We start from the raw sequence: 20,057 nt of genomic DNA on the forward strand, positions 1-20,057 counted from the left end.
GGTCTAGGCACACAGCTTAATGCCATTATGCAGCAGTGAATATGAACAAACACAGCTACGTGCTTCAACATGGCCGAAGCCCAGAAATGGGTTGAGCAAAAGAAGCAAGTCACTAAGGAATATATGATACGATTCCATCAAATTAAATTTCAAAAGTTGAAGTTAGAGAAAATGTTAAAGGTCAAACCCATAAGTGGGCCACCCTATAAAGAAAAGCAAATCGCGGTATCTCGTTAGGTCAGAGTAGTGGCTGCCTCTGGAGGAAGGAAGGGGTTGTGGACAGCGACGGACAAACAGAGGCTTCTACTGCATCCGGCAAGGTTGTGTTTCTCAGTCTAGTCATCCGTATGTGAGTGTTTGCTTATTTGTTAAACTGTTTTGATTAATGATGAATGATATCTCTGATATGATTAATACTGAAAACTAAACATGGAAAGAGAAATGCTTAACGTCACCCAGCTTAGTTGGTCTTGTAACGATTTATTCCCTGGGATAAACATGTACCTTTTATCTTTTAGTAAGCTTGTACCTTCAATCTTGTTTTATTTTCCAGGACTTATTGGCTGTGGGTACTTTGATCCTTGCAGAAAGTTCAAACCTGAAATATGTGAAATGATTGGAAATTTAGTTTCAGCAGGCAGAGTGCTGTGGCAGTGGACTAAGGTACAGAAGGGTCATTGTCTGTAATAACAAAAAATCTACTATTATTTGGCCTGTTCTCACCTTGTGGCCCATGAACTTATCATCACATCACGGAGTAGTGGGTTTTCTCTCTCTCTCTCTCTCTCTCTTTCTCTCTTTTTGAAAAGACAAATTAGGTGCTCAAATAGATTTATGACACCTTTTCCTTCCAGGGAGCAAATATTCTGACTGGATGATGCTTTCCATATGTATGAGACATTACTATAAACCACACATGACATCCAAGATAAAGTAGAATTTTGCTAAAACGAGGACACTGCTTTTCTGCTTGTTACTCTGATATTTATCTCAGACACTCGCCTATTTCCTGACTGACTGAATACATGGATTTCCAGATGTTCTTAGCTATCTGAGACTTAAAATCTAACTTGTGTGAGTCTTGAGATGGAGTGGGAATTAGTAAATGGATGGAAGTGTACTTAACAAAATAGACTAGATTTTCAGACACAGGGCCAGTGCCCTAAGTAAAGCTCAGGAAACATATAGCTGTCACCAAGATGGCTTAAAGCAGACTCGTGAGAAAACAATTAAGTGTAGGTCTGAGGTAAAAACAAGGTGGAGGTATATGCCAAAAACATTCATTAGGCCAATTACACACATCTGGGAGGAAGCTTCTGTCCTGGAGACTTCTGGAGGGTGCCAGCCTCTCAGATTCCTGGGTGGATGAGGGAATTTCTAGATACAAAATTAGCAGGGGTGCCTGGGTGGCTCAGTTGGTTGAGCGTCTGACTTAGGTCAGGTCAGAGATCCTCAGGTCAGGATCTTGTAGTTGATGAGTTCGAGCCCCACATCGGGCTTGCTGCTGTCATCACGGAGCCTGCTTTGGATCTTCTGTTTTCTTCTCTCTCTGCCTCTCTCTCTCTCTCCAAAAGAAATAAACATTAAAAAAAAAAGAATTATCAGGAGAGGAATTGGGTGTTTCTTATGAAATTCTCCATCCACGCAGCCCCCTATGGTGACCGGTTCCTTGCATGGGGGCTGCCCTTTGCCAACATACGGTCTTTGTACATGCTGTTCTGTCTCTCTTAAAATAACTCCAAAATGAATGGCAAGGGTTGAGCGTCTGAAATAATTTTTTGTGGTACGATCCATCTGTTTTTCCAGTGGGGCTGTTGTTCAATGTCATGTGCTTATACATGTATATATATTTTCTGAAAAGCTTTGGCCTACTGGGTGTCTTTCCATCAAAGCTTTTTTTGTTGTATAAATGTTTACTGCTTCTATTTCTTCATCTTTCTTTACCTCCTTAACCTATTTTGCACAGGCTTTTGTTCACTGCTCTCAGCAAAGTCACCAAAGACCTCAATCTTGCCAAATCTAAAGGTTGATTTCTTCCTCTTACTTGGCAGCATTTGACATAAATTATCCCTCTTGACACTTTCTTCACTTGGTTTCTGAAGACCTCATGTTCTTGGTTTTCTTCCTGTCTGACAGGCTATCTTTTTAAAAGTCCCCCCTCTTCTTCCCTTCCTCTAGATGCTGGAGTGCACCTGATCTCGATGCTAGGACCTCTTCCCTATCTCCATGCTTTACCCAGATGGTCTCTCCAGCTTCAGGGCCTTAAACACCATCTCTGTGCTGATAATGTCAAAATCAGCTTCCATTCCAGGCCTCTCTGCTTGGCTGTATGCTTATTTCTAACTGCTTAGTAGACATCACTGTTTAGATGTCCAATAACCATCTTGAAGTTAATGTGTCCAAACAGAACCCTCAAGTGTCCTTCAATATGACCTTCCCTCAGACCTTTGCCTCTTAGTTAATAGCAACACCAATTATCCTGCTCCTCAGGTTAAAACACTGGTGCTGTGCTTGATTTGTCTCCGTCAACCCCCTACCTGCAATCCATCAGCAAGTCTCAGCAACTGTGCTTTCAAAATATATCCCAAAGCTGAGCTCTCTCTCGAAGCAACTACCCTGATAGATGCTTCCAGCACCTGCCCTCTGGACCATACAGTGACTTGCGTTCTCCTTGCCCTCCTAGAGTCTGTTCTTTACACAGTTCTAAAATGCTTTTCAAAGAAGTAAATCAGAGATCCTTACTCCCTCTTAAAACCACCAGTAGACTCCCAGGTACACTTACAGTGAAACCAGATGCCTTGCTCTGGCCTGTGAAACTCCACCGGAGCCGCCCCTGCTTGCCTCTCTCTCCAGCTGCACTGCCCTCCACTGCACTGTTCCTTGAACACCCCACATTTTTTGGTCCTTTGGGCCATCATATACTACTCATTCTCACCATTCTTACCTTCAGAGGGGCTATCACAGGCATTATCTGTCTCCTGACCCTACTTTATTTTTTCTGACCATGACTTATGTCATTATTATTTGTCAGCTTATTTGTTTACCAATATATTTGTTTCTTATTTATTGCTAGGCTCCCCCCACTAGAATGGAAGCTCCCTGATGGCAGCGGATTGAGCTGCTACTTACTATAGTATTTTCTAAGTCACTCTGGTGTCTTCTTACAGGCAGCCGGAGGTAAATAGCCATTGAATAATGAATGAATCTTCCTCCCCTCCCCATTCCCATAGAAGCAGCACCCCCTTTTTTGTATCTTTTCCTCAAACCTCCCATCTTCACAAAGCATTTTTAGTTGTTGTATACCACTTCACCTTTACATTACTCTACACAGCTTTAAAGCAGAAGCCCAGGTGAGAAAAGAAAGAAGTTGACAAAAATTGAAAGGAATGAAGAAGGTTAATGTGTGAGAAGGAGAGGGGAAAAAAGGAATTTATTTGATTCTCTTTAATGATTGCTTGAGTTGCCAATAGCTGTCATCACAGTGGTAGTCTTTTACAGCAAAGTGGCAGTCTTTTATAAGCAATGTTCACACAGCCTTTATTTCTGCATATTTATAATATAATTTTACATGTTGGTGAATAGAATGAACATTTTAGCTGCAAATGGAACTGAGCAAAGAGGGAAATTGAAGGATAATTGATAAAATAACACTTGTCTTCATTCTGTCTTCCCTGGCTACCTGCTGTCTTAACGTACACTGTGAATTAGCCTGTAAAAATAATGCTATGAGCTCACTGGGGTACTTTTTCAATGTGGAAAAGGCGTATACCATGAATAGGTCCTAGAGAAAGCATATGCTATCCTGAACTAATCATGCAGAGAGTTTACTTCGTATCACCAGTATTGTTGTTTTCACGTTCAAAAATGATGCTAATGGTGTCAATTACAATCTTTACCCATGGCTAGCAGTGCTTCCCACACCTAGTACACCTCAAGTTTATCCTTTAACAGGTATCTCTCCGTACAAGAATGTATCACTGTTATAGCTTTGCCTGTTTGGATTCTGAACTTGGTAGAAATAATAAGTGAATTAGTGTTCAAACAAAGACACAAACATAACCCAGAAAAGCTACCTCATCATTATAGCTACATGTCGGACTTGCCTGTCAACTTAGTATAGAAAAATAGATATTTGAAGTCATGTTGATTGAGTTTAGATCTCCACAGTGAAATCTAGATTATGATATTCAAATATATTGGGAGAATCCAAATATACTAAAGACCTTAATGGAACCTGTGAAAATAGTCCTTATTGACTTTAGAAGTGAACATTCCTTGTTCTTAACTGCAATGGCAACCAACTCACATTCAGTTCTTTTTTTTTATGGCATACTTCCATATACACATTAATATGGTTAACAATGATTAGTAATGATTATTCCCACAACTCAAATAGTTGGTGAGAATTCAGGGGAAAGTGACTTGTTCAAAGCCACCTCATGGTGATAGAACAGGCATTGGAATTGTCATCTAGAGTGTTATTCTTGAATCGATCCTATTCAAGGACTTATGGTCTTTGAAATCCTATGCAGGTTTATTTATGATGTGTTTTTCTCATCAGTGCTGTGACAAAAATATGAACTTACTCTTGGTTTATTTATTCAGCCTATTTGATTTAAAATAAAATTTGTGAAATGAAGTAGTTCTAAAAGCAGTTCTGCTTTTGGTTTTATCTGAAAACAAAACTGAGAGCATTATGTTTTTGTCCACCTCTAGGTGAAGATGCTACCAACTCCTTCTAAATTTCACTACATTTTCAATCTTCGAGATCTTTCCAGAATTTGGCAAGGAATGTTAACCATAAAATCCGAGGAGTGCGATTCGATATCTGTTCTCCTATCACTTTTCAAACACGAGTGCAACAGAGTAATTGCAGACAGGTGTATATTACAGCACTTGAATTTAAATGTACTATATAAGAAGTTGACACTGTGAGCCTAATTCCTGCATTACCTACTCAAATAATTAAGAGTATTGTCTTCATTTGCTCTGGGGCTTGTGAAGCATTGATGTCATTTCCCACCTGCTGGTCCCCTTGAAAAATGCTCTGCCAGTTTGCTCCAGTATTATTTCCACAGGGTATCTTTTCAAATCACCACATCATCATAGACTTGGCAACATTCAGAGGCAAATTTTAGTAGTGTATATTTTCTAAAACGTTTGAACTCCATGTAGGTTTTACTTGGTGAAATCTGGGACATAAGCCGGGTCATTGTTCTGAACCTCAGCTTCCTCCTCTATAAAACATGGATGGTAATGCTGGTCTTACAAAGCATGGGGAATGGAGGATTCTGGAACTAAAGCCACTTGACAGAATTCTTGGTAAAATTGGGTGATGCAGAGAAGGGCATGGAAACCCAAAAGTCAAGTTCTAATTGGAAAGAGGGTTCAGAGGAGCCTGAGATTGATCAAGGAGAGATTCTTTGCCAGTATTTTCTGTAAGTAATAGTCAATGTTATAACTCTCTTGAATGGAGTTATGTCTTCCTGTCTGTGATGGAGGTGCAGGATAAGGCCTTAGAGGAGGTGGAGGGAAGTTGGACATGTTCAATTAGGAAAGATGCCTTTATATTTTGCATTTTTCCTCCTGCATTTTTGTTTCAGATTTATAACTTCTGAAGATGAGCAGTGGTTTAATATCCATCTTGTTCACGCCATTGAGGAAAATATTAGCCCAGATGTGGCATCTTATATCCTTCCCGAACCATACTTTGTAGATTTTCTCCGGGAGATGCCTGAACCAACTGGTGACGAACCTGAAGACACTGTGTTTGAAGTACCCAAAGTTTATGAATTGGTATTTATTTTTGCCTTTTAAAAGAGTTTTTTGACCACTCACCCAACTAGATATTTCTCCCTACCCCAGAGTCCCACCATGGAGTTGTTTTAACTTCTTCATTAGTTATATGTTGTGATTCATGTCATCATACACCAAGTAAAATATTTCTTTCAGTGAAATTTAGCAGCAATCCATTAAAGTCAGGTATAAGACAAGGATGCCTACTATTATCACGATTATTTAATATTATGAAAGTTCTAGACAATGAAACAAATTACCTATCAGGAAAAAACAAAAATATTGTTTGCAGATGATAGGATTATCTCTTAATATAATGTAAAAGAACTTGAAATCTGTTTTAACCACTAACAATTGAGTAAGATGACCAAGTCTAATATAAATATCAAACTCAACAACTATCCTCTATGCCAGAGGCTGCCAAGTTACAGTTGATGGGCTAAATTCAGTCCACTGCCTATTTTTTGTTAGATTTGTGAGCTCAGAAGGGTTTTTACATGTTTAAATGGGTGGGAAGAGAATCAAAAGAAGAATGATATTGTGTGACACGTGAAAATGATTTGGAATTCGAATTCAGTGTTCATCCCTGAAGTTGTACTGGAACACAGCCATGCCGATTTGCTTACTTATTATTGCCGAGGACCACTTTTACACCACGAGGGTGGGGACAAATCGTTGTGACAAACCATATAGGCCACAAAGCCTAATTCTGCCCTTTATAGAAAAAGTTAGCCAATTCTTGCCAACAATCACAAGATAGAAAACATAACATCAAAGTACTTCATTCAACAGCAACAAATATGTAAAACATCTAGGACTAAACATGATAAAACTTGACTTGATTAAATTAGAACATCATTCTCCCTGAATTAATATATAGGTTTCATGAAATTTGAAACGGGACTCCAAAAAGATTTTTTAAGCAGGGTCATAAACAAAGTAATTCTGAAGAGTTAATTCAAAGAGTTAAATGGGGGAGAAAAATTTACGAAACAAGTACATGAATATTCAAAACCATTTGACCACATCAACAATGTAAAACTTCTGTGTATTTTTAAAAATCCATAAACAATATTAAAAAGCAAATATAAACAGGGAAATATTTGTTATATTCCAATCATAATCCCCAGGGATAGGAGTTGGTCCTGGGGTTTTTGAAGGGAAAGGTCAAGGAATGATTCCATATTGGAAACCAGTTAATGCAGCGAGGTTTTGGGCTTCTGAAAATAGAATTAACCAAAAGTCAACAGAATCCATGACAGATTTTTGGAAATCCATTAGATTTTTAAAAAAAAATTAGAATTACTTTCGAGTGCCTTTACAAGTTCTGCTTTCATGGATTTTGGCTCTTAAGTATTGTTTTTCTCTCTCTCCCTACCCACAGGTACCATCCTTTGACTTCCTGTCTGAAAAACTCCAGTTCTACCAGAGACAGTTCAATGAAATCATTAGAGGAACATCTCTTGATCTAGTGTTTTTTAAAGATGCAATGACTCATCTTATTAAGGTTCTAACTATTGAGTATTTGCTGACATAAATAGATCATATAAAAGCTTAGTAAATTTCACGATAGATGTTTTGAGAGAAGAAATGTGTACTATCAGGTAGTATATAGGAGAGCGTCGTTAGGTTGAGTCTGAGCACTGTCTCAGAAAACAAAGGCTTAATCACAAACCTCTTAGCCGAGTCCACTTACACGGCAGCAAATGTTGGGCAAATTGACAGGTTTTGTGTTCAGGGCTTTTGACACCTTGAGTTTTCTTTCTAGAAAGAAAGTAAGTTGCAGAACTCTGTGAATAAATCGTCCTTCCCCAAATTTTATTTTGATATAATGAGAATCCCGTTCCCCATGGAGGAAAAGTTGCTGCTTTTAAAAATCAGTTTTATGATCGGCTTACAGATTATTGGCAAACTGATGGGGAAGGGGTGAGGCAGGTACACAGGAGTGGTGTGAAAACAGAAACCAATTAGAGGCAACACCCAAAGGAACATGCTTTGATTCAAGTCTGAAAGGCTACAGAAAGGAGCTGTTTGTTTGTATAATTTATAAATTGAAAAGGGGTTTCCCCAGGAAGTCAGAACAGAGGAGGGAGTTTTGATAAAGACGAGGCAGCTTACTCTGTATTTATTATATGTTTGTCTTTTGCAAAGTTGGTGAATTTCCAGATGTCCTAGGGCTGTTTCACATTCATTCACTCAACAAGTAGTTATTGAGCACTCTCTGGCAAGGTCTTGGGGACCTGGGACCCTATTATGGTGCACAGCCGCCTACGTGATTAACATGTTAAAAAATATAATGATAAAATTAATACATACCAAAGTGTTGTTACTGTCTGCCATCTGTAAAACTTGCATTAAAAAAAAAAAAGGTCTTTAGTGGTGATAATGAATTTAGTGATCCATCTAGACTTTCATCTTAATCAGTAATATTAATGTAAAAGACAGCTTTTTAGCAATGTCTTCAATTGGCCTACATAAGATTTGAACAATTCCAGCCTTATTCTTATTGAGGAAATCAGCCATAGAAAAGCAACACAAGACTAAAGGCCATCTCTCAGTCTTTTTCTACAAATGCCTTTCTGCCCCCCTCCCCCTTGTAAGTAGAATTTTGGTACTTAAATTTTTTTTTTCATTGGCAGAGATACAATAGAGGTGATATTCATTGTGGAGTGAGGTGTCTATATAGGTCAGTGTGTTAGACTGAATAATAAGCAGACAATTCTAAACTTCTTTCTGTGGATTGGGAAGAGCAACTCCATCATGCATTGAGCCTGAAAGTAATAAAATTACACACACACAGAAAATAGCTTTGAAATAGGAGATAGGAAAGCCAATTTGTTCTCTCTTTCATGATGTCCAAGGAAAGAATTTGAGTTGAATAAATCAATATGAGACATTAATTTAAAAAACTCTGACATATCTCATTAAAGGAAAAAGTCTAATGTTGTCTACAAGCATATGGCCAAAGTTTGGACTCCTGTAGAGTGCAAGCAAATGTAAACAGCTAAATTCTATTTTTAAAGAAATACTATTTTATTTCAAAACAGATCTCACGAATAATTCGAACATCATGTGGAAATGCATTGCTGGTGGGTGTTGGCGGTTCAGGAAAACAAAGTCTTTCTAGACTGGCCTCTTTTATCGCTGGATATCAAATATTCCAGATTACATTAACCAGGTAAGATGAAATAAAACACAGCAATATGTTTTTCTATCATTAATTTCTCTGAAGCAAAATGTCTTTTTAAGACACAACAATTTGGTGCATTTTTTGAAGTTAACTTTTTATTTGAGTGCAATGTATTTAAGGAGATGTACACAAACCACGGGTGTCACAAAGTAAATTCACCTGTGTCGTTAGCCTAGAGATGAAGAAATAAAACATTAGCACCCCATAAGTACCCCCCACATCCTGTCCCAGTCATTACCCTCCCAAGGTTAACCATATTCTGACTTCTAACCCCACTGATTAGTTTTACCTATTCTTTTTTTCCCCTCTTTTTTTAAATGTTTATCTATTTTTGAGAGAGAGACAGAGGGTGAGAGGGGGAGGGTCAAAGAGAGAGGGAGACACAGAATCCGAAGCAGGCTCCAAGCTCTGAGCTGTCAGCACAGAGCCCGACGCGGGGCTCGAACCCACGAACTGTAACATCATGACGTGAGCTGAAGTTGGTCGCTTAACCGACTGAGCCACCCAGACACCCCTAGTTTAACCTATTCTTGAACTTTATATCAATCAAATGCTACGGGATCTACTCTTTTCTTGTTGCTGGTATTATGTTTGTGAGATTCATCCATGATGCTACATGTACCAATAGTTTGTTCATTCTTATTGCTGTATAATCTCCCATTTGCTTACATACTACCACAATTTGTTTACCCGGGATTTTTTGGCAAGTGGAGCTGTAATGAATATTCTTGTACATGTCTGAGTATGCCCCCAGAGATAGAATTGCTGATTATGGATGGAGTACGCATACATTCTGCTGTAGTAGGTCTGAGGAATAGTTTTTCCACAGTGGTTCTGCCAGTTTACGCTTCTACCAATGGTTCATGAGAGTTTCAGTTGCTCCGCATCCCGGCCCACCTTTGGACTGTGAGCCTTTTTTCATTTTAGTGATTCCTGTGGATGTGTGGTGGTATATCACCGTGGTGACACCGTGTCACCGTATGTCACGCGTATCCCGTGGTTAATACCGTTGAGCACATTTTCACCTCTTATGGGCCATAAGACAGCCCTTTGGGCCTGGACAGCCTCTTTTGTGAAATGTCTGTGTATGTCCTTTGCTTTTTTTTTTTTTTTTTTTCAATTAGGGTGTGATTCTTTCTTTTACTGATTTTTTAGGAGTTCTTTACAGGTTTTGGATACAGTTCCATTGTCAGAGTGTGCATTATAAATATCTTCTCTGAGTCTTTGGCTTGCCTTTTTACTCCCAGTGGATCTTAATTTTAGTGAAACTTCAGGTGTCAATTGTGTCCCTTTATTTTAGTGATCTTTGTATTCTGTTAAAAATGTATTGGTTTACCTGTGAAGATATTCTGTGATTTCCTTCACATTTATGAATAAAATATACTCCTTTGACATTTAGAACCATAACCCATCTAGAATTTCTTCTCTCTTTTTTTTTATGTTTGTTTATTTCTTTTTTGAGAGAGGGAGAGAGATAGAGGGAGGTGGGGGCAGAGAGAGAGAGGAAGACAGAGAATCCCAAGCAGGCTCAACACTGTCAGTGAAGAGCCTAATTCAGGGCTCCATCCCATGTGAGATCATGACCTGAGCCAAAACCAAGAGGAGGACACTTAACCGACTGAGTCATCCAGGTGCCCCTAGAGTTTATTTTCTTTTAAAGTCTGAGGTAGGAGTTAAGATTATATTTTTATGTAAAAAAATTTTTTTGATGTTTATTTATTTTTGAGAGAGAGAGCACAAGTGGGGGAGGGACACATAGAGAGGGAGAGACACAGAGAGAGGGAGACACAGAATCCAAACCAGGTTCCAGGCACAGAGCCTGACACGGGGCTCAAACCCACGAATGGTGAGATCATGACCTGAGCCAAAGTTGGACGCTTAACTGACTGAGTCACCCAGGCACCCAAGATTATATTTTTCAGTATAGATATCCAATCATTTCAACTCCATTATTGAAAAGGTCATGTTTTTCCTAATACATTACAGTGTCATTTCTTTCCCATTAATCAACTGATTGTGTCTGTGACTATAGTCTATTCCACTGATTTATCTATTTTTGCACTATTACTGTTTTTTTTAATTCTACCAAATATTTATTTATTTATTTATTTATAATATAATTTATTGTCAAATTGGTTTCCATACAACACGCAGTGCTCATCCCAACAGGTGCCCTCCTCAATACCCATCACCCACCCTCCCTACCCTCCCACCCCCCATCAACCCTCAGTTTGTTCTCAGTATTTAAGAGTCTCTTATAGTTTGCCTCCTTCCCTCTCTGTAACTTTTTTCCCCCCTTCCCCTCCCCGCTGGTCTTCTGTTAAGTTTCTCAAGATCCACTTATGAGTGAAAACATATGGTATCTGTCTTTCTCTGCCTGACTTATTCCACTTAGCATAACACTCTCCAGTTCCATCCACGTTGCTACAAATGGCCAGATTTCATTCTTTCTCATTGCCAAGTAGTATTCCATTGTATGTATAAACCACATCTTCTTTATCCATTCATCAGTTGATGTACATTTAGACTCTTTCCATAATTTGGCTGTTGTTGAAAGTGCTGCTATAAACATTGGGGTACAGTGCCCCTATGCATCAGCACTCCTATATCCCTTGGGTAAATAATTTTACTGTTTTAATTAGTGTAGTTTTAATACATCTTGAACAACCCTGCTATTCTTCTCCAAGGTTGTCTTGAATATTTGGCCTTTTGTATTTCCTTATACATTTTAGGTTCACAGTTTACACACGCATACCCCCCTGCTGCCAAAGAGGTAAAACATTTAACAAGGTACAAACTACAAGAGCACTTAAAAGAACAAAACATCAAATATCTAGAGATTAACTTGTATTAAATCACTTGTCAACCTCAAGAAATTAGGGAGATTTCACACAGAAGATGGATTTCTGACTGTTGAAACAGTTGGAAGCTCTGGCACCACTGTGCCGATGTTCCCGGGTGGCTGGGTCTGAGTAGCAGGTGCTTTCCTGCATGGGACATGCAGTCCTCCCAGTTTCCCAGAGCGCTAACTGCAGTTTGCCTGTTTTCTGTCTTCTTGACGTTCTGGCACTGGAGTCTTGCTGACTGCCCCTCCCAGGGCGAGCCGGTTCTCAGAGACAGCAAATGGCTGGCCCAGTAATGTGTGCCTTTCATAGGTCAATCAACCAATCCAGGGCTCGTGCTCTGGACCACCACCTCCGTCTGGCAACACCAGGAAGCAATATTGCTCTGCCCTAATGACTCCTTTTAATGAATGTCCCCCCTGGGAATTATTTTGAAAGGGATGTACGTTCTCTTTTCGATGGGGTTCCTTTTGTCAAAGTCTACAAGACATTTTCCTGTAGTGCCACCCAGAACAGGGGGTAGCTGGTTCTGCTGGTTATTTTTTCACTCAAGTGCACTTAGCTGAATCATCTCTAATGCTCACAGCAGCCTTTGCAAACAGGTATCATCTTCATTTTGCAGAGGAGGAAACAGAAGCTGAAAAATGTGAACGAACATTTCTAAAGATGCAGAATGGGGATTTGAACCCTGGTCCTTCTGATTCCACTGCCCGTGGTCTTTCTGGCTTACTTGAACTCCCTATTACTTGCACTGTATACTTCCTTCGAGTGAAAATGTCTGTGTCATCAATTTACTCATGAGGATTTATACACAACACTTCAGAAAATGTCTGCTTTATTTCTGCACATCATGTCACCTCCAGTAGCATATACATGTCATAGGAAACAGAGTAAACAGAAAAGCAAAGACCAGGCTCTCCTTGTCATAATCTGTAACTACATAATTATACCATTTCTATTATTTATACTGCATCGCATAAGGCATCTTCTTCTATAGGCTGTCTGTGCCTCTAGCCTCTTAATGTGATGTGCAAATTATCACTATATATAATTTATCACTAATTTTATTTATAATTTATCTTGACTTTCTTCCCAATCCAACTCATCCAAGTTTCAGCTTAGTTTCAGATATTATACGTATATTCACTTGGCCAAAATCTGATGTGGAAGACCGTCACCTTGCAGAGAATAAAAATCCATTTCTGAATTTCCAGTTGCTCTTCATGAGTCACTTCTGGTGAATTCCCATTTCTCACTTCTCAAGTTAAATAAGACATATTTGTTTTGAATGGTAACATATAGCCATTTCACTCTAATCTCTGTGGGTTTTTTTAGCAGACATTATTACTTAATATCTCTTGGAACAGGTACAGATTATGCTCTAATTACCATGGGTTATACTGTGTTTTGAAATAAATTATGACTGTACCTATATTTTTAATTTTAATTATTCTACCGCCCTTTTTAGGTCTTATAATGTGAATAATCTGACAGAGGACTTAAAAGGTCTGTACAAAGTTGCTGGTGCTGAAGGAAAAGGTATCACCTTCATCTTTACTGACAATGAAATAAAAGATGAGGCATTTCTAGAATATCTTAACAACCTGCTATCTTCAGGGGAGGTAGGTCTCAAAAGTAGAAAGGAAAGCTCTTATTTAAAAGATGTAAATTATATTTGAATAGAAAAAGTAGCAACCCTTCAGAGGTGAGGCCATTTAACATACATTTTTCATTTTAGAAATGATTAATGTACAAGATTTGGTAGATTTTTTAAAAACTTCCTTTGGAATTAATGCTGCCCACGTCCAGATTTTGTGTGTGTGTGTGCTTTGTTCCATTTTAAATATGATTGTGTATCTATTTCATCAGTCTTCAGTTTGGTCCTGTAATTTATTTTAGAAGGACCGAAGTATCTAATAGTCAGGAGTATAAAAGAGATGAAAATATTCTGCCAGCTCTCAGTAGATGTTTGTGTCACCTTTTCTGACACCACCTTTATCAGCACTTCCATGATCACTCACATGGTTGGTGCTTCCTTAGAAGGGCTCATGGGACTCAGCATATAGTTGTACTCTTGTCTAAGATTTATTACAGCAACACAGCAAGGATTCGTGGCCAGATCAATAAAGAAAAAGACACATCATGCGGAGTCTGGAGAAATCCATGTGCAGCTTTCCTAATTTCTCACCAAACGGGCCCTACAGAGTGTGCTTCACCTCCAGCAGTGAGATGGGTAACACATGCACTGTGTTTCTGTTCTGGGAAGCCTGTTTGAGATTCAGAGTTCAGCAGTTTTTTTGGGGGCTGGTCTGGCCATCACTCCCTGCCTAGACACAACTGCCAGAATTGCAGACTCCCAGAAGGAGAGCACATATTCACCATCTATCACAACGTTTGTATAAATAGTCCAGGCACAGAACAACCTTATCAATTAGTAATGGAGGAGACGTTCTAAACCCAAGGTCCCAGATGCTGACCAAGTGCTAGCCCTACAAGCACACTCTTCTCAAAATCAGGCCCATGGTGTCAACTCTTCCCCGCGCCATGGTGTCCATCGATGCTTGCTGCTGCATAAGCTACTTAAGTACCTTGGAGAGAGGACTTCTGCAAGATGGTGGCATAGGAAGATCCTGAGTTCACTTCCTCCCATGGAGGCACCAAATCTACAGCTACATATGGGTTATTTCCCTCTGAAAAAGATCTGAAAACCAGACAAGCACAACAAAGGATAAAAAGACCACATCAAGACAGGTAGGAGGGGCAGAGACATAGTCTTGCCAAAAATATCACCCTCAGCGTGGCAACATGCAATAGGGAGGGATCTCACAAATATGGAGCTTCTTCTGGACCAGTGAAGGGCTGGTGCCTCACATCAGGCACCCCAACCCCTGGGCTATACACCAGAGAGACAAGCCCCCAAAACCTATGGCTTAGAAAACCAATGGGGTTAGAAGAAGAAGAAGAGGAAGAAGAAGAAGGAGGAGGAGGAGGAGGAGGAGGAGGAGGAGGCAAGAAAACCAAGAGGGCTGACATCCAAGGGACTCAAAGTGCTATAGGAAACTGAGGTTCTCCTTTTAAGGGGCTCCCAGATAGTCTCATCCTGAGACCCAGCAAACAAACAAACAAACAAAAAACACCAGCAGTTTAAACAATGCCTGGATTATATGTGAAGGAGGTTCATTTGCTAACCTTAAAGTATCCACTGGACAGTGTCCAGGGGACAGTTGAAAAGTCTCCCAAGCGATGAAGTTGCTGGCAGATGCCAGTTTTGCACTTTCTACCTACCCTGCTTGCACAGGTGGGCAGGCTTGGACAAGGCACCCTCCTGCCACCTTGTTAAGACAGGTAGGGGTGAGTGGGTGGTCACGATACTATCCTGCTGCCTTTTTGAAGTTGGAGAGCATGGGTGGTTGTGCCACTCCTCTGCTCTCTGGCTGGAGTAGATGAGCAATGAATGCAGCATTCACCTGTTCCCTAGGTAAGGTCCACAAGCATGGGCAGTAGTGGTCACTCCATCACTCCCTGGATGGGGCTGGCAAGTGCAAATGGTTGAAATATTCTCCCACCCAGTCTAAAGCTGGTGCACACACTCAGACAAGGCACTCACTAACTGCAGTCCTGAAGCCCATGGGAGCATGTAGTCAAAACATTTTCCTACTGTCTTTCTGAAGCCAGCAAGTGTGCGCCTCTTCTACACTCTCCAGCTGCCTAGTTAAAGCCAACAAGCACAGGCGATCCACGTGGGGATGCCCCTTGATTTCCTGATGCCCGTGGCCAAGGGGACTCGCTTTTCTGAGCTCTCCAGGAACGTAACATTGGAAAGACAGTTCCTGGCAGGCCGCCACAACCAGGACACTGCACAGACAGCAGACTGAAACACCACCCCGGTCTTCCTGTGAAAAAGGCCTATTAGCCTGGAGCTTCCATCAGCTGGACAGGCTTTAGCTTTCCCACACAGCTAGAGGCTGAGGAGACACTGGCAGGGAATGTAAGCAAAAGACACCGTCCTTGCACAACCCCTTGGCCTTGCTAGAGCTCAATGAGACCTCCCAGAAAGGAGCTTATATGTTTGTCTGGAGCCCCAATTTTTTCAATCTAGAGAGACCTCCTGGTCTGGAGGCCAGCAGGGATTATGATTGTGGCCCTACAGGACTGCCTGTATTTGCATCCTTTATTTTTTTTTTTTTTAATTTTTTTTAATGTTTATTTATTTTTGAGAGCCAGAGAGACAGAGCATGAGCGGGGGAGGGGCAGAGAGAGAGGGAGACACAGAATCCCAAGCAGGCTCCAGGCTCTGAACTGTCAGCACAGAGCCCGACTCGGGGCTCGAACTCACAAACCGCGAGATCACGACCTGAGCCGAAGCCGGACGCTTAACTGACTGAGGCACCCAGGCGCCCCTGTATTTGCATCCTTTAAAAGCTGCTGCCTGAGGGCCTAGCTTCTAATCAGCCTGAAACCAGGTGCTAAATGAGATTCCTCCCCCTTGGAACACTGACTGGTCTTGGTATACCCTCAAGAAGGACATATCAACAATAAATCAGTGGTTTAGATAATAAGAAACTTTTGTGAGACAACCAAGAGCTAGGGCAAAGTTGAATGAGAAGGTCCACACCTACATAAGGCCACTGCTTCAAGACTGGGAGGAATATCTCTTTTGCCTCATAGAAACAAACACAGAGAGCCAAGCAAAATGAAGAAGCAGAGAAGTATGTTATAAATGAAAGTATCTCAGAAAAATACCTTAAATGATATGAGGATGAGTAACCTACCTGGTAAAGCGTTCAAAGTAATGGTCGTAAAGATGTTCACTGACCTCATGAGAAGAATGGATGAACACAGTGAGAACTTTAAGATATAGACGACATAAGAAAGTACCAAACAGAAGTCACCACCCATGCTCTCCAACTTCAACAAGGTGGCAGGATAGTACCATGATCACTCACTCACCCCTACCTGTCTTAGCAAGGTGGAAGGAGGGTACCTTGTTCAAGCCTGCTCACTTGTGCAAGCAGGGTAGGTATAAAGCGCAAAACTGGCACAAAACAATAACTGAACTGAAAAAATACACTAAAGGGGTTCAACAGCAAACTGGAAGAAGCAGAAGAACAGATCAGTGAGCTGGAAGACAAAGCAATGCAAATCACCCAGACAGAGCATCAAAAAGAAAAAATAATAATGAAGATAACTTAAGGGACATATGGGGCATCACATGGAATAATATGTGAATTATAGGGGGCCCAATGGAGAAGAGAAAGAAAAAGGGGGAAAAATTTATTTGAAGAAATAATGGCTGAAAACTTCCCTAACCTGGAGAAGGAAACAGACATCCAGGGCCAGGAAGCCAAGAGTTCCAAATAAGATGAACCCAAAGATATTCACATCAGGACATAACATAAAAGGTTAAAGATATAGAGAATCTTAAAAGTAACAAGAGAAAAAACAAATTGTTACATACATACATACATAAAGTTACCAGCTGAGTTCCCAGCAGAAACGTTACAGGCCAGAACTGAGTGGCACAGTGTATTTAAGGTGCTTAAAGGAAAGAAAAAAATTTCCCACCATGAATACTCTGTTCAGCAAGGTTACTATTCAGAATTGAAAAAGAGATAAACAGATTTTCAGGTTAGTGAAAGCTAAACAAACTCATCTCTACTAAACAAGCTTCATAAGAAATGTGAGAGGGACTTCTTTAAGATGAAAAGAAATGGCACTAATGAATAGCCAGGAAGCATACAAAAATAAAAATCTTACTGGAAAAGGTAAATACATAGTAGAGGGGTTGGGTTAGTCACTTACGAAACTACTATGAAGGTAGTAAAGGTAAAGGTAATAAAATTAGCTAAAACTATAATAATCAGTTAAGGGATATAAAAAGACACAAAAGGTGACATCAAAAACATTAAATATGGGGGGAGGTAGTAAAACTGGAATTTTGGAATGTGTTCAAGTTTAAGTTTCTATCAAGTTAACATAGACTATTATATAATGAAATGATACAATGAACCTCACAGTAACAACAAAGTAAAAACTTACAGTAAACATTCAAAAGAAACTGAGCAAGGAATCTGAACCTAACACTGAAGAAAGTAATCAAACCACAAGGGATGAGAGAAAGAGAAGAAGAAAGGAACAGAGGGGAACCACAAAAGCAGCCAGAAAACAATTAACACAATGTCAATAAGTACATATCTATCAAAAACGACTTTAAATGTAAGTGGACTAAATTATCTAACTAAAGACATGGAGTGGCTGAATGGGTTTTTTTTTTTTTTTTTTTTTTAAAGACCCATTTATATGCTACTTACAAGAAACCCAATTCAGAAGTTAAGGACACAGACTAACAGTGAAGGGATGGAAAAAGATATTCTATTCAAATGGAAGTGAAAAGAAAGTCGGTATAGTTCAGGTCAGACAGAATAGACTTTAAACCCTTCTTTAAAAAAAAAATTTTTTTTTAACGTTTATTTATTTTGGGGACAGAGAGAGACAGAGCATGAACGGGGGAGGGGCAGAGAGAGAGAGGGAGACACAGAATCGGAAACAGGCTCCAGGCTCTGAGCCATCAGCCCAGAGCTCAACGCGGGGCTAGAACTCACGGACCGTGAGATCGTGACCTGAGCTGAAGTCGGATGCCCAACCGACTGAGCCACCCAGGCGCTCCTAAAAAAAATTTTTTTAATGTTTATTTTTGAGAGAGAGAGAGGGAGAATGTGAGTGGGGGAGGGGCAGAGGGAGAGGGAGACACAGAATCCGAAGCTGGCTCACTCTGAGTGGTCATCACAGAGCCTGATGTGGGGCTCGAACTCATGAACTGTGAGATCATGACCTGAGCTGAAGTCAAATGCTTAACCGACTGAGCCACCCAGGCGCCCCAGGACAGAATAGACTTTAAAACAGATCGTAACAAAAGACAAAGAAGGCACTACATAATGATAAGAGTCAACCCAGTAAGAGGATATGACATCTATGTATGTGTCATATGTATGTGAACAACATAGGAGCACCAAAATATATTAAACAAATATTAACATGCCTAAAAGGAGAAATTGACAGCAATACAATAAAAATAGGGGACTTTAACACCCCACTTAACATCAATGGATAGATCATTCAGATTGAACATCAGTAAGGAAACATCAGCCTAAACAATACACTAGACCATGTGGATTTAATAGATATAGAACATTCCATCCCAAAACAGCAGAAAACACTCTTAAGTGCACATGGAACATTCTCCAGGATAGATAATAGGTTAGGTCACAAAACAAGTCTTAATAAATTCTAGAAGACTGAAATCATATGAAGTATGTTTTCAGACCATAATTGTATGATAGTAGAAATCAGTTATAAGAAGAAAACTGGAAAGACAGTAAATAGAGATTAAACAACATGTTACTGAATAATTACTGGATCGTAGAAGAAATCAAAGGAGAAATTAAAAAAAAGACTAGAGACAAAGGAAAACAGATATACAACACACCAAAATTTATGCACTGCAGTAAAAATGTTTTTTAAAGGGAAGTTCATAATAATACAAACCTACCTCAAGAAATAAGAGAAATCTTAAATAGACAATTTAACTTTACACCTAAAGGAACTAGAAATGGTGGAGGGGGAGCTCAAAGTTAGTAGAAGTAAGGAGATAATAAAGTTGGAGTAGAAATAAATAGAAACTAAAAAGAAAATAGAAAAGATCAATGAAGCTAAGAGCTGGTTCTTCGAAAAGATAAGCAAAATGGACAAGCCTTTCGCTAGACTAAACAAGGAAAAAAAGAGAGAGAACTCTAATAAATAAAATCAGGAATAAAAGAGGTAGTTACAATTGATACCAAACAAATTGGACAACCTAGAAGAAATAGGTACATTTCTAGAAACTTACAAGACAAAATCATGAAGAAATAGGAAATCCAAATAGACTGATTACTAGTAAGGATGTTAAATCAGTAATCAAAAACCTCCTAACAAAAGTCTAGGACCAGAGGCTTCATTGGTGAATTCTACCAAACATTGAAAGAACATTTAATAGCTATTCTCCAACCCTTCTAAAAAATTGAAGAGGCGGGAACACTTCCAAACTCCTCTGAGGACAGACTTACCCTGATACCATAGCCAAAGACACCACAAGAAAAGAAAATTACAGACCAATATCCATGATGAGCATGGATGCAAAAATCCTCAGTAAAATGTTTGCAGACTGAATTCAACAATATGGTAAAATGATC

General features: G+C 39.7%; 1 protein-coding gene across 1 annotated transcript in view; it reads left to right on the forward strand.

Moving 5' to 3' along the window:
* DNAH8 (dynein axonemal heavy chain 8) overlaps positions 1 to 20,057 on the forward strand; it is a 330,443-nt gene that overhangs the window by 185,020 nt on the left and 125,366 nt on the right. Inside the window, exons 59-64 of the mRNA XM_078446877.2 lie at positions 554 to 663; positions 4,717 to 4,880; positions 5,604 to 5,796; positions 7,181 to 7,303; positions 8,844 to 8,974; positions 13,298 to 13,451. Of these exons, the coding sequence (XP_078303003.2) occupies positions 554 to 663; positions 4,717 to 4,880; positions 5,604 to 5,796; positions 7,181 to 7,303; positions 8,844 to 8,974; positions 13,298 to 13,451 (875 nt within the window). The remainder of the gene's footprint in view (positions 1 to 553; positions 664 to 4,716; positions 4,881 to 5,603; positions 5,797 to 7,180; positions 7,304 to 8,843; positions 8,975 to 13,297; positions 13,452 to 20,057) is intronic.

The sequence above is a fragment of the Panthera onca genome, chromosome B2, assembly GCF_046562875.1.
Source record: "Panthera onca isolate mPanOnc1 chromosome B2, mPanOnc1 haplotype 2, whole genome shotgun sequence".
Classification (NCBI taxonomy): domain Eukaryota; kingdom Metazoa; phylum Chordata; class Mammalia; order Carnivora; family Felidae; genus Panthera; species Panthera onca.